The sequence below is a fragment of the Numenius arquata genome, chromosome 2 (genome assembly GCF_964106895.1).
Source record: "Numenius arquata chromosome 2, bNumArq3.hap1.1, whole genome shotgun sequence".
Classification (NCBI taxonomy): Eukaryota; Metazoa; Chordata; class Aves; order Charadriiformes; family Scolopacidae; genus Numenius; species Numenius arquata.
In genome coordinates, this window is record NC_133577.1 from 96,502,193 (window position 1) to 96,517,664 (window position 15,472).

The 15,472-nt window shown below is 39.0% G+C and overlaps 1 protein-coding gene across 3 annotated transcripts in view; it reads right to left on the reverse strand.

Annotated features, from left to right (window-relative positions):
* The window catches only part of USP15 (ubiquitin specific peptidase 15), a 66,625-nt gene extending 56,695 nt beyond the window's left edge, over positions 1-9,930 (reverse strand). For 2 of the 3 annotated variants that reach the window (XM_074168272.1, XM_074168274.1), the window contains exon 1: positions 9,769-9,913. In XM_074168272.1, coding sequence (XP_074024373.1) covers positions 9,769-9,857 — 89 coding nt within the window. In that variant the 5' untranslated portion in view covers positions 9,858-9,913. Of the gene's footprint in view, positions 1-9,768 lie in introns of all 3 variants that reach the window. The other variant, XM_074168270.1, reaches the window with a different exon arrangement.
* Between the last annotated feature and the right edge of the window lie 5,542 nt (positions 9,931-15,472).

Below are 15,472 nucleotides of genomic sequence, written 5' to 3' on the forward strand. Positions count from 1 at the left end.
TGAATTTATACAGCCAAGAAAAAAACATATTACAGATTCTGAAAAATGCTAACAAACACTGTAGTTGTGAAAGACAGTGAATTACTGGTTGTGTGTATGTACATGCCTACATATGCACATGTATATATATGCTTCATACATATTAGTCTTTTTAATGAGCATTCTGCTACTTTTACTTGAATAGAAATCTGATATAGGTGACAAGTTATTTTGAGTTACTATGGAATACAGTCACAGTAGCTGTAATCTTCCCCCTCTACAAGAACTTGTTCTTAATCAATAGATGAAATACTACTTTTCCGATAACATTAGGGAAAATGGAAATTTGCATTTGAATGCTATACACTTCCCTCATCTTTACCAAGAAGGATATACCGTGTTAAAGATTATGCTGCAAAAAAAGTTAATGCAATTATACCACACTCAGCTTAGGGGATCAATCTGCTAAAGCATTTAGCGTACATAGCTAAAATCCAGCCTTCTTAGCATTAAGGGAAAAAATAAAAATCAGAAATATATAGACCATAGCTTTTGATCCTACAAACACACTCAATATAGCATTCTCAACAAGATCAACAAAACAGAGATGGCAAACAATAAGAAGACAACTTAATTTATCTTTTCATCAATGTTATAATATCCATGATACAATCAACCACCTGAACAGTAAGTAATACCTAGGAGGGACATTTAGTAATTTAAGAGGAAAAGACACACCTCAAGTAAACAAAACTACATGTGCTAAAACCTCTCATTTCTTAAATAAGATTTTATCACTTTTTAGATCATTCTTTAGGGGAGAATTATTAAAAATTTGTAGCAGGCACTTGAGACCAGATATGCTCCACTGAATATGTGCTGTCCCAGATACAAGAATAACATACCACGCATTAGTAAAACAGAGACATAAAATACCTGTATGTTAAACTTGGTACAATGTTTTGCTTTTCTTTTTGTTACTATTACCAATATATGAAAGAGATCCGAATCGAACTTCAGAACCGAAGTCTAATGTTACAGTAGTTTTTGAACTGCAGACCTGACCCCACGACACTTTAGCAAAGCTAAAAAATATGGCCTATCCCTTTTTTAAAATTATGATTAAGAAACACTTGTTAATTAACTCCGATGGAATCAAGATTTCACTCAAGCAGGGAACACAAATATTGCTCTCTCAGATGTCATCAGTCAAGCTAGTGAGCAGGATAACCAACCCATCTTCAGCGGTAAAACATACTGGGAGGATTCGTAGCAGAGACTGAAGGAGAGACCTGTCTCAAATTTTTACACATGCTGCTTTGAGAGTTAAATCTTAAAAACTAAGACAACTTCACAACAAGCTGAACTGATAAAATCAGCAAATGCCTGACATTTATAGGCATTGTAAATAAATCAGTCACCTGAAATTGCTTGATGAAAACAGTGCAACCAAGTTTGATTATACTAAAGTCACTTAGAGCCCACAAGTTGATAACAGAAATACATAAATCCTGGAATAGCCCCAAACCTTTACCTAAAAGTAAGCAAAAATACGCACGTATGATTTGCTGAAAGTTACACTCCAATATGACATTTTAGGTATTAATAATATTGGAAATACTTGTACAGTTTAATTAGTTTTAGGTGTTTTCTCTTAGTTGTATTACATATCCTTAAAGAGATCTAAATTTTCTTTGAGCCAGTAGAATCAAAAAACTATAGATGGGAGATCGTCTCTATGATCTTTATAGGTCCCTTCCAACTGGAGATGTTCTATGATTCTATGAAAACCTCATACCCCTCCAGTGTACAAGAGGAGCTTGTGTAACCAAGGTCTACACTACCTTTGCAGACACGCAACATATCAGAATTTGCCGAGTATCTTTAGAACATTCCACAACAGTGGAATTTGTTCTGATAATAAAGACATGGAAAACCCATGCAATCACAAGTGGAGCACATAACAAATATTTTTACCAAAGTGTATGTTCTCCCTTTGATACATAACAGGTTTCGATATCATATGGCTTCAGTGTTACCACCACAGAGGATGAAATAAAAGATGAAATTCTGAACCTTGCCAATATAAGCTCCAACAACATTCTCCTTCTAGTGGCTCATGACAAAAAGCCTTACTTGAGGTCTGAGGGTACTCACAGACTGCATTTGCTCATCTTCCAATCTTATTTCAGGTTAGTGTGAGTCCACTGATCACGCAAAGGGGTTGAAAAATAGAATTAGAATGAATGTTCCTTGATATCTTCTGATATTATATGCCATTTCATTTCCTTGAAAATCAATAGTAATTCTTGGTCATACCTAGCTCATCCCACACAGAAGCTATTTTCCAATACTATATTCCCATTTAGGCATAATTTTGTTCAAATAAAATAATTTTTAAAAGAAATTTCTTGGCAAGTACTGACAAAGCACAATGTTTAACATTTCAACCTACTTCCTTCTTCCTCTTTTCCAATGCTTAGATTGTTTCCAAAGCACAGATTACATTTGACCTTAAACTACTTTTAGTTAATATTATTTCCTTGTAAAAGAACATATTCCTCAAAGCTATACAAACACGTGATCTTTTGCTTTATTCTCATGGTTAGAAGCAAACAAGGTTTGTTTAGAAATACTGTAAACTAACATTAAAAAGTTAAAGTCACAGCTATTTTAAACTTGCTTTAGCTGAACACACTGAACAGACTAAATCCATCTTTAGGGTGAGTTTTGATCAATTATTCCAACCTCATACAGCCCCTACAGACAACAACACTGAGAAAACAGTTCACTGCAGGTGTTATTATTCTTTGGGTCCCATTGAAGTGGGACAAAATGGTGATTATTTCTGGCATTTACAAAGGACTGCTCATCTCTGTGACTAAGGGCCATTAGCCTGGCTCCTGGTTGTGTTCTCATGAATTACTGGACTTCAGAGTTTCTCGAAGATAATCTACAAATTACTGAGTACTCAGTTTATTATCTTTCCCCATATAGCCACACCAGCAACAAATATTTTGATCCTTTTACTCCTACACAAAATATTCAAGTATTAAAACACAATTACCATTTGACAGCCATGCGTTATATCCAAAAATATGTTCATATTGGGCCAGACAATTAAAATTACCAACAAAAGACTGTACCCTTACCAATGATCAAGTATAGAGACTCAGGACAGCCCAAAATGGGATTACTTACAGGCTTTGTAAATTAACTTACAAGAAGAAAAGAATGAAGCTATTACACTTGTAAATGCACCTTCATTTCTCACACAGAAATTCAACAAATAATACAAACCACTAAGAAATTTATGCAAGTTTTAAAATTTCACAGCTGCATGACCATGTGTGGACGTTGTTCTCTCAACAAAAGAAAATAATAGTACCAGCAGGAAAGTTGCTAATTGATTTCTAAAATTCTCTCGTGGGTTGTAAATTTTTCACGTAATTTAACTTCACCTGTGGTTTACTGCACATTTTGATTTAATAAACATTATTAACACAGCATCAGCATCACAGAGTACAACAGCATTCATTCTTTACCTTAACACCGAGGTTGACAGAAAAATATTTTAACAGTATGACTACGATCTTGGTATTTTCCATTGCTGTCAAAAGCATTCTGAATGCATTCTGCAGTTATATATAGACAGAATTAAACAACATATAACCTAGGTTTATTTATATTGACTGATAGGTCAGCCCTTTGACTTAAAAATCAAACCAGTTAACTTCAATATGCGATGAAGACACTTTTCTGAATACAAACTATCTCACCTTTAACAGCAAAACTGTGCAAATTGTCCAGAGAGATAGGTGAGGTTTTTGGGTTTTTTACCCTCCTCACTGTGCATGAGTACAGATTAAGCAATACGGAGAACAAAGTGGAACAACTGTGTTGTTGAAAGCAAATTAGGACTCCTGTTTAAAGGTACAGTATCCAATTTTTGTTCTTGCACAACTGCAACTATAAAAATAAGAAAGGTACAAACGGGTTTGTACCTGCATTTCTACTCTGATCAGGCTATCCAAAATTGCTTGACTAAGTACACTCATGATTAACAGATGCCTTTGAAATTTAATTTTTTTTCTCAGAATAAACAAGATCTTGAAAGATCAAGATGATGATAATTATTCTACTTTATCACATACAAACCAAATCATCACTTCGATCAAAATGTAGGTAAATCCACAAGAAAAAAACCCATGGGTCAAACAGAAAAAAAAAAATATTGCTTAGCTCCCAGTTTTAAGAAATTTTAGTGTAAATATTTCACACCCCTCTTCAGAAAGAAAAGCTTTGTTCAACTAAATGCACCAAGGTAACTTCAAGTCAACTAATCAGTCAAATTCCTCCTACAGCCCCCCATGCTTAGTTCCCACAATGTGCTGCTGCAATAGCCTCAGCAGCACTTCACACTTACTACCAAGAGGCTGACCAAAAAACCTGATTCAGCTAAAATCAATGGACTGCATTTTCATGTTAAAATATCAGTGTGAACATTACACTAGCAATGGTATATTTTGAATACACTTACAAACTTTCCATTTAAGACTTTTCATTAAAAAATAATGTAATTCCTAAATCAATGTTTGACTTCCGATTTTCAAGCAAAAGCCTGACACAAACCTGACTTTAACATTCTCTCACCCTGTCTGACCAATTAAAAGGAGAAAATTGTATCTACACGTTTCCATTGAAAGTATCCTCCCAAGAGAATTTAAAACAGAACATTTTGTATATCTTCATAAGCTGTTGGTGAAACGCTGCACAATTCCATACGCAGTGAGACAAATCTAACACAAAACTTCAACCACAAGGTCTTAAAGTCAAAAATCAGCAACTTAAACCTCATTTGGAAAATAGAAATCAGCCAATTCTCATTTCTATCCTTGGATCACTGACATAGCGTTCTTGTTTCACATTTTATGAAGCTGTAAGAACAGTTTAGGATCTTCTTCCAAATGCTATTGAGGTGCAGGTCCATGACATCTCATCATGATCTCAGTGAAATCAAGTAAAATCTCCCATTAACGTTCAATCTAGATTCTGTTCATGCACCACACAATGATGGATGATCAAATGTAGAAAACACTGAGAAGACCACAATTTAAATACTATTAAAGCTAAGCACTTCAGCATCAAGGTTATCATCAATGACGGGCACTGCAGGGTTTTCAAGTAGGGCTACATACGCCTGTTTATCAAGATTCACGAATTTTCATTGCAACCAGAATTAAAATGTTTATACCTTTCTTTTATTTGGGGGTGGTGGGAAGAAATTCTGAGAAATTCTTGAAATACACTTCTGGAGGGGAAATCTTCCAGGTTTTCAGTTCCAGCTGAACTTTTCATATCTATTGATTATTATTCACTGGGAAGGATTTTTACCCCACTTAAATTTTTACTTCTTCCCTTCAGTGACTGAGTTTTATAATTAAACAGCCAATAAAATTCTCACAGAGCAAAAAAACGAGAATATTTTCTTAACCTTCCAAGAAATGTACTCTATATATAACAACAGTACTCCCTCTGGACTCACCAGAGCTTCAGAAGTGATGTGTATCAGAGACACATCTGAAAGAAGACAAAATACTATACTTCTGTAGTTTTCATAATTTGCAAGTCTTAAAAATCAAGAACAGATTAAGAATCTATCTCACTCTGTAAAGTGATGATTGACACCAAAATTCATTGGCTAGCAAGGCTGGAAATCAACATCTTCCTTCTTTACAGACAGCGTCTTAAATCTTTATCTGCTCATCCAAAAAGCCTTATCCTAGAAGACATCTTCTTCTTATGTAAGTATTTCAGCACAGGACTCAACATTCTAGCAAAACAGACAAAGGCTCTTAAAGCTCTTCTCTGAAAGGCAAAGCTTCCATCTCCTCCATTAAATTTTGAGATTTTTTTTAACTTATTCTAAATGAGCGCCTTATGTGACATGTGGACACCAGAACTGGTCCACTATGATCCACTAAATATGAATCCTTTAACTAATATATTACTGTATCCAGTACATCTTTGTACTGCTCCTCAGTATTCCCTGTTCAAACATCTAAAGATTGCATTTGCTCCCTTAGCCACCAAATAAACTCCTCATCATAGTTATTTGTCCACTGTAACATCCTAATTATTTTCCAAGTTACTGCTTTTAAAAATGCAAATAACATCTATATTCTCATCTGCTTACAAATTGCTACAGCAAGCAAAAGATGAGAGAAGCACAGTGGGGAAATTCTGGGAGAGAGAAAGACTGGTGAACCTGACTACTAAGGCTGTGCTGTCAGCCATTATTAGACACTATTACATGAACCATTTATTGGCAGGTGATACCTAAAGGCAAGAAATGTGGTCTCACATTCTAGACCATGGAGGGCCAATGTGCGTAAGAGGGAGCAAATAAAAAGTATTAAAACATTTGTAATGTCATATTTAAGTAACTGAGACAACATCTCTGACTAAGAGAGCCACAGAAGAACAGGAACTACAGGGAAAGCAGGGCTGAAAGTGGTCTTAAAGGTAAAGACAACAAATACCTCAATACGGGGAGGAAATTACAGAGATATTCACACAAGTCACACACAAGAAGTGATAGAGTCTCCATCATCTCTTTGAGAAAATTGTTCCAAGATCAATAACTTTCAGTGTTGAAAACTGTACCTCAGTGACACTGTAAAAAGATAAAAACTTGGCAAGGTTCTCAAGAATACCACTGCAGCTACAAAGACATTAAATGACGTCACCAGGACCAGTTGGTCAGGCAAATTATACAGTACCTAAAAAATTGATGAACATCAACGGCTCTTCAATTTCTGAGAGCAGATACAGGAAGACACTGATTGAGTTCAAATTTGTCTGCAGCTGTAACAATATTTTTTGTCTTTCTAAATGAGAGATTAAAATCTCCACAAACAATAAAAATTCTCACTTGCCAAGCATCAGTAGAATTTCAAACACTGAGAAGTAATCATATCAGATCCTAAAACTGTGAGATATACAATTAAACACAGTGTTTCTTCCCTTCCAAAACAAAATTCTAGGTCTTCCAGCCACCTAACCTGACGGTCCTTTGGACAGCATTGCAAGAAAGAATTACATATAATTCAAGTTCGGTGGAATGACAGTGTGGTTTTTAATGCTGAATTCACCAATAAAAGTAGTCAACATTATTTAAAACAACTAATAAATGAAGGAGGTTCTTACCTGGAAAAGCTTAAATTTTACATTTATTTAATATATGTTTAGAAAAATAAGATGAATGGAGACATGGAAGAATCCTCAGTCTTTCCTAGTTTAGTAATTTAATTTATTAACTGTCCATAAAAGACTGCAAAAGAGACCATTGGGACAAACCAGCCCAGAATTCTGTCTCTGAGGACAGAACAGTCAAAAGACACTCGCCTTGTCTGTCCACTGAAGCAATACATTTTAACCTATACTATCCCCAAGCTACTCTTAAAAACATCCAATGAAACAAATTCTACAGCTTAGTAAACTGCCTGTTCAAATATTTCCTGACTCTTATCAATTCTTTTCCAACATCTAACTAAAAACACTGCACCTCAAGTCAGCTTCCTTTCTTTCTCTCTGCAGTGCACATAAAAGACTAGTGAAGAAATTCAATGCCCTCTTTATAGATATTACAAGACTTGCCTCTCTTTGCCCTATTCTTTAGTTCCCTTTTTTCTTAGAGAAAACCCCCAAAGCTTTATACTTTCCTTATAGAGCTTATTGTTCTCTACACTCTAAATTCTGAAGAGCATGGACAACTCTTTCAGTATAAGCCAGTGATTTTAAAAGCACTGTATTTTAGCGTTTTAAAGCTCAGCAACCAGAATGAGCTGCTATGGCATTTCTCTTATTTTTTCAGCAATATTTACTATTGAATGAATGAAAATTGCAATTCTGAATCATGACTTAGAGTACTTTAACTGTTCTGTTTCCTTATTGATGCCGTAAGACACGAAAAAGCTGTTGACAGAATACCTCCGAAAAAAGGACTTTGGACTAAACATATCCTTTAATTTATGAAGTTAAATACATAGCTGTAAGTACTAATCCTATGAACACAGTCACATACGCATTTATGTAGCTAGATTTAATAGTTCATGAGTCAAAGTTAGCATGACTTCACCATAGCTTATTCAGTCTTAAAACACTTGATTAATAAAAGTGTCACAATCACAGGTAGATATATTTATTTTCAGAGAACGTTTAGAAGCTTGTTCCACTTAACTGATTTTTTCATGTTAAAATATTTAACGTATTAAAAAAAATACAGCACAGTAAACTTACCGGTTTAGTCATCATGTAAACTTGTCATAAAGTTACTTTCACTTTGAATAATATTAACTGTTTGAGATATTTTTTTAGTACTCGGAAAGTACCCAACAGAACCATAAAAAAAAAACCAAACCTCTCAGAAGATTACAAGCCTGAGCATCCTTTTACTACTGCTGGTCATTTTCAACACTACCATGTGAATTGATTTCCTTTTTCTAGTTGCTCATACTTTTCCAGTTTAAGAGCAGTCTGTTTGTATGCCAAAAATGAACATATACTCAGCAGTATTTGAATAATGCATCAGAATGTATGCTTCTGACACATGCTGCAGTATCAACACTGTTAAATATAGTCTTTTATAGAACTGGAACAGTGAGCGATGACAGCTGAAATGAGGTGGGCAAGTTCTACTTTTGTGTATTCATACTTAATTTTCAGTAAGTTAATGCTTCAGCCTTTGTCTTTGGGTGACACTTTCACACAGGAAGAGATGAAGAGGTTGAGTGGCAGAAAAAGTGTCAGTTCCCTTTTTCCCCCCCCCCCGCGTAAAAAAGAAGTCCCATTTTCTAGCCTCAGAGAACTACAACTACAGAAGCTCAATTACCAAATACACACTAGAAGGAGATGTTTATTTAACCTAATTCTTTTCAACCATGGATTACCCTGTTAACAATCTATATAGCATACTAAGAAATATTTTCTGACTGACTAGAAAAACATACCTTTTTAAACGCTTATTGCGGAACAGGTATCGTGAGGGCCCGTTTGCACCCTCGGGGGCTTTTTCTTAGGTAGTTAACACGTTCACGGTCAAAATAAAATTTGAACTTAAGGCTTATCCCGGCCGCAGATGGGTTTCAGGGCACCCACCCAGGATACAGATATAATTTCTGACAATTTGAAGGTGACGCCAGGGCCGTTTCCTCCTTTTAGCCTGGATAATGGAAGAAACGCCTGGTAGCGAAGCTCTTCTGCCCTGCCTCAATCCCTCCTTCAGCCCTTCTCCCCGAGAGGCCAAACAACAACCCCCCCGCCGCGGCCTCCGGGCCCCTCGTTGTCCGGGGCCGCCATGCGGGGCTGCCATGCGGGGCCGCCATCCGGCACCGCGCCCCGCCAGTCACACCGCTCCCTTCCTCCCTCCCCTCCCCCGCCGCCCGGCAGGGAGCTGACCTCGGTGCCTGCCCCCGCCGGGCGCCTCAGCGGCGCGGCCCGGCCCGGGCCGAGCCCAGGCCCCGCCGCACGGAGGCAGCAGGTCCCCTCCTGACAGGGGCTGAAAGACACGGGCGGCGGGAAGCAGGGGGAGTGGTGCTGCCCCTCTCCCCATGTCACCCGCCTTTCCCGCACCCCGCCTTTCCCGGCTGCTTCCCAGCGCTACGCGGGGGGCCGAGCCGCAGCCGGGAGGGCTGAGGAAAAGGAGGTCGGTCCCTCCGCTTAGCCAAATGGCACCGGGGGCGGAGGGAGCCGCCTACCCCGCTTTTTTCTCCCCCGCCCCTCCCTCACCAGGTGTCGCCCTTGCGGAGGGCGGTTTTCAGCAGCGCCGCCACGTCCGTGCGCTGGGTCTCCAGATCCGCCGCGCCTCCCTCCGCCATCTTCTCCCCCCGGCAGCAGCGGCGGCGGCGGCGGCAGCAGGGGCAGGAGCGGGCCGCGCTGCATGCTGGGAGTGACGCCGGCCGGGAGACGCCCTCGCCCCCCCCTTCCCAGAATCCGCAGGGCGGGGATGGAGGGCAACCTGGCGAGCTGCGGCGCCCCCTAGCGGCCAGGAGGTCTTGGCTGCTCACCACGCGGAACGGACGCGCATGCGCGCCGCCTCGGCTGGGCTGCGGCGGGGGCCGTACGCTACTGTCGGGCGGCGCTGGCGGGGCGGGGCTCCCCCCCCTCTTCCTCCTGCGAGCGGGGGTCACTGGCGCAGTCCGGGGCCCGGCATGGTGTCCCGGCAGGCTGATGCCTCGGCGGGGATCCGGGTGCTGCAGCGCCGGCAGGGCGGCGGCCTCCTGCCCTTGTGCGGGGTTACCTCAGGTGGCCTGAGCGGCCCCGGGGCCTGCGCGGCGGTGTCAGCGCCGCCGGTGATGCCCGGTGTGGAGGCCTCAGAGCCGCCTGGGCGGGCCTGCCTGGGCGCCGGCCGCCGGGCTGGTGGAGCTCTGTGGCTCGGCGGCTGCCTGCCTCCCTCGGCCGGGAGCGCACGGCAGCCCCGGCCCGGCCCGGCCTGGGTCACGTCTGTGGGACCGTGATACGAAGTGTCTCATAAAGAGATCGTATTTATGGAATAAGGAACTGTCCCATTTGCAACGTTCCCTTCAGTGTTCGTGTTTTAATTTAAGCGTGCGCCAAATTAGATGCTGTATGCCTTGCTAACAAATGAGTGGTTTGGATACCCATAATTCATATAATGATATAGTCTGTATTATTGTGCAAATACTGTTGGGAATTTAAATAGGCCGTGTGACTCACATTAACTTTCCCAGACCTTTGCAGAAACCAATGGTTAATTTGCTGTGTTTGTTTCATCTACTCTTAACAACTTTGTACAAACAGTGCAACCTGTCATTTGGCGTTTTAGCAAAAAAAATTAGTCCCATCTGTTACATTACATTAACAGAGTTCTCTCTGTCTTGACACTTGTATATAGGTTTCATAAAATCATTTTATGATTTACATATTTTACATTTATTATGGTGACAAACATCTGAAAACAAAGTTTGTTCTTCTAGATACAGCTGGTGTATCTACAATGCATGCAATTGTATCTCTAGCCCCCTTCTTCCACCCAAATCATTATAACATGCTGAATTGTATGACTAATGCTAGAATTGTATCATAGGCTGCCAGTCATATATTACAAGCTATTATTAGACATTATTAGCTATTAGCTAATTAGCACTTACGGGCTAGTAGCATGTAGCTGTTACAAATAGCAGTAAAGATCGCTCTTTGCTCTTTAGATATACACACAGCAAAAAAGAGAATGGAAATAAGGCTCTTATGAAGCCATGGTAGTTCAAAGCTAAGTAAATATTTTGCCAGGATTACCAGTAAAGATGATGATGTTGAAATAAAGGCAAAATCAGGATTTGTGGCTGGAAAGGGAATCTGAAAGTCATGCCGAATGTGTAAGTAAAACTCGTAAGAGCTCAGAGGGATTGATGGTGACATTCCTGGCTTCTCTAAGAGCTGGAATATGAAATTCCAGGAGGAGGGGTAAGCAAGTTAAAGATCTATGTTATATTGAGAGCTGCAGATCTAATGACTGCATTTAATGAGAGGACAGAAAACGGACCCAGACAACAAGAAGGCTTCCAGACATTTGAAGAATAAATTTCTGGATCAGAATCTCAGAGTCTGGAAAGAAGAACTGTGACACCTTCCTACCCCCCCCGCACACCAGGTCCTGACAAATAAGGACAGTGTTTTAAACCCTGAAAATTACATGTGTGCCAAACTTAAATTTTTACAAAAATGATATTTGCATGGAAATTTTGGGGAAAATATTTCTTGATACACTATGCTGGTAAACAGCTTAGTCGTTAAGCTATCTGTAGTGGGACCATCAACAGTTTACTTTGCCAAAAGGTTCACTTGGAGCCACCCACGCCTCTACTTTTTGGGTTGAGTAACTGCAGGTACGAGGTGAAAGATCTCCTGTTCCTGAATTCAGTCTATTCATGGTACAGAAACCATGCTATAAATACTGGACAGAAAAGCGTATCATGCGCCATCTGAAGCAGAGCTTTGTTTAAGAATTGCAAAGAGAGACGAGTAACTAAGTCTCTTTCGGGGACTGTTGGTGCTTCACAAGAAGCAATTGTGCCTTTCATAATAGAACAGCATCCTAAGCCCGAGAAAAACTTCCTTCTACACAAAATTGTTAAAAAATGCCAGTTAGTGTTAAATCTGTATTTTTAAAAAAGCTTTCAGAGCGAGCAAGGAATTGTTTCCAAGTACATCTGTCCTAGACAGTGCCTGAGGATCTCCTGATTTTAAACCACGTGGTAAACAGAAACAGCACTGGAGATACTGATGGATGACCTACCCTCTTGGATGAAAACCAAGCATTTGTAATATAGATTTATATCTTACCGCTTGTGATAAAACTGAACACAGGATATTGTAAAGCTAGCTGAGGTGGCAGGCTTTCCAGTAGTTATTTGGCCTCCATCCTTACCTGATTTCATTGCTATTGGATGAATTTTTATAAACACGGTTTTTTGTGGTTCTAAACATTGATCCTAAACAAGGATGCAATTAATACAGCATACAGCAGCTCAGACATTCAGCAAATGGGCTGCAGGTAACAACCTGTGTACACAGATGATTCTATTGATTCCCAATACTACATAAAGTTTAAGGTCTCAGTTCTTGTTTTCAAGTCAATTAGTGGACTTGGCTAAAGAAACCTAAAATACAAGTTGATTTTGGGATGTACACAATATATTCTGTAGAAATGACAGACAGCTGTAAGTCTCACTCACAGGTACTACAGAAAAATTCACCACTTTTTATTTTCTTCCTAAACCTTCTACACCACATTTGTGAATTTATGGAGGGGGAAAATAGGGCTTTAGATTCCCTTCCCCAGTGGTCTGAAAAGCACTCGTGTGTATGGTGGGCTTAGAGCTGCTGGTGGCTGCATGAATTTCCTTTTCAGTTTGGAGCTGCGTCAGACACAGAGCCTGACATATCAGAACGGATACGATGAATGAGCATTTTACATGTAGTGTTCACGCATACAGCTAGAACACAGGTAATTTTACTTTTGGTTGAGAAATCAGATGGAAACCCTTTTAAAGCTAATTTTACTAGCCTAATATGTTTTTACAAATTTAAAGTGGAGCAAAAAGTCAATTACCAGTGCCACCGCTGCTGATTTTGTTACATATCCTACTTTTTTGGATGTAGGGGGAATTAGTTGTTTTAAAATAGGGATAGAATTGTAAGCCTCTTTGGAACAGTTAAATAACAGAAGCAAGAAAGCAGAAATAATAGGGAACTAAAGTTATATAATGGGAGGATAAAGCAGGGCTTCTGTAAGGCAAGCATAAGAGGGGAAGACAGACGCAACAAAAATTGAGTACTAAACAAAGATGAGGGAACTCAAGGAAACATGGGATGAATGATGGACAGAAGCAGATAAGAATTTGTACTTTTTTAAAGCGAAAAAAGAATAAGAGAAAAATTTGAAAGATAGGTGGGGAAATAACATGTAATTAAGATACCCGTTTTCATCCTGGAGGTAAAACCCCAACTGAACTGTAGTTTTTGAATCATATTCCTCCTAATCCAGTCTGTGCATGGTTTGCCTCATTCACATAGGCTTAACATAACCATGTTAAATTCTTGTTTCAGCTAGATGGAATCTCAATTACTAGATGCTATTGGAATAACACACTTGATGAGATAAGAAAAAATACTTTAAAATTTGATAGTTTTTTACTTAGTTGGTTTGTATCACACTGTTACATTTTTTCTACGTTTTTAGTAATGAGTATTACCAAAAGGATCCTTCAAATGAGAGAAGAAGGGTATAGACTCTTGGAGAAGGGACTGTTATTTTTCATGTGTGCAACATGATGTGCTTAGTCTTCTTTTACCTTCTTACCTTAATGTAATTAGGACAGGCATCCTTGGACAAGTTAAGTCAGGAAGTTCATAGATTGCAATATAGGGGAGTGATGATAGAAAAAAGTTCAACGGGATCAACAAAGGGTGTCCCAGAAGTCTTCCTAATTTAATGGCAATGGAAGAAAAGCCAGTGTTTTCCCAGTGTCACAATTTAGAAGTTTTAAATATTGGGAAGCATTCTTTTTATTTGTTTGTGTTTGGGTTTTTTTGTTAATTTTCTGAAGAATGACATCTTAATAAACTATACAAACAATTAAAAGAAACAATAAGCTTAATATGCTATGTAGAAATATTAAAATCATGTTTAAAAATAACAAATTCAGTACTTTTATTGATTAAGCATTAGTTTAACATACACTGAAATCTTCAATTCTAATAGCCTAGGACTTGAAAAAATATTTTTTGAAAAATAGGCTTTTTCTTTGATCTGATTTTAATCAGATATTAATTTAAGCAATAATTACCTGTTTTCAAAGAGATGAAATTACTTTCCATGTCCTTAACTCAATGCTTTTACTTGACAAATAAAGTCTATTTTCAAATTATTACAAAATAGGTAACCTTTGTATATTTCTTTCAAAAATGTTTTCCTTCAAGAAATTTAAGCACAGAAACTAATTTCAAAGGTAGGATGGCAACAGGTTTTGGCCGTGGTTGGCAGATATGTCAAAACTGTTAACAATTTCTGTATTTGGTTTGCACATCAGAATGGATTCCAATTTTCTCCTGTATGGTTGCTAAATGAACTGTTTGGGTTTCGAAGGCAAGAGGTAAAATTAAATATATTAACTGTGCACAAAACATGTCAGCTAATATAGTTCATGAGACATGAGTTTAATAGGAAAATACATAATGTGGGGTTTAAGCGCTAGCTGCTGAAGAAGTATGAAATCTAAACACAATATAGAAGTTAGGTTTGGTAAGGTTTGTACTTTGCTAAAAATAGGGTGCTGTTTGAAAATATAGTGCTTAAGTGGAAGGAGATAATAGTGAAATTTGTAGCAGGACCTAATACAGGCAACAGACAAATTGCAGAAATCAGTGTTGTTGGCGTAAGTATACTTGTTTCAGCACGTTTTTACCATTTGGCTATCTAAAGTATGAATAAATTGACATTCATTTCATTAACTATCACTGAAATCCAACAGAACATGCAGCAATACACCGATATAGGATATATTAGAACAACTGGAGAGAACAACAACAACTGGAGAGACTCATTCTAGATGTCATCTCCAAACAAGTTGAAGAGCAGGGGGTTATTGGAAGTGGGCAACATGGGTTTACCAAGGGTAAATCATGCTTGACCAATCTGATAGCTTTCTATGATGCCATAACTGGTTGGCTGGATGAGGGGAGGGCAGCAGATGTCATCTACCTTGACTTCAGCGAGGCTTTTGACACAGTCTCCCATAACATCCTCATTGGAAAACTAAGGAAGTGTGGGCTGGATGAGGGGACAGTGAGGTGGATTGAGAACTGGCTGTGTGACAGGACCCAAAGGGTAATGGTTAATGGAACAGGTTCAAGCTGGAGGCCTGTAACCAGCGGTGTCCCCCAGGGGTCAATACTTGGTCCAGTCCTGTTC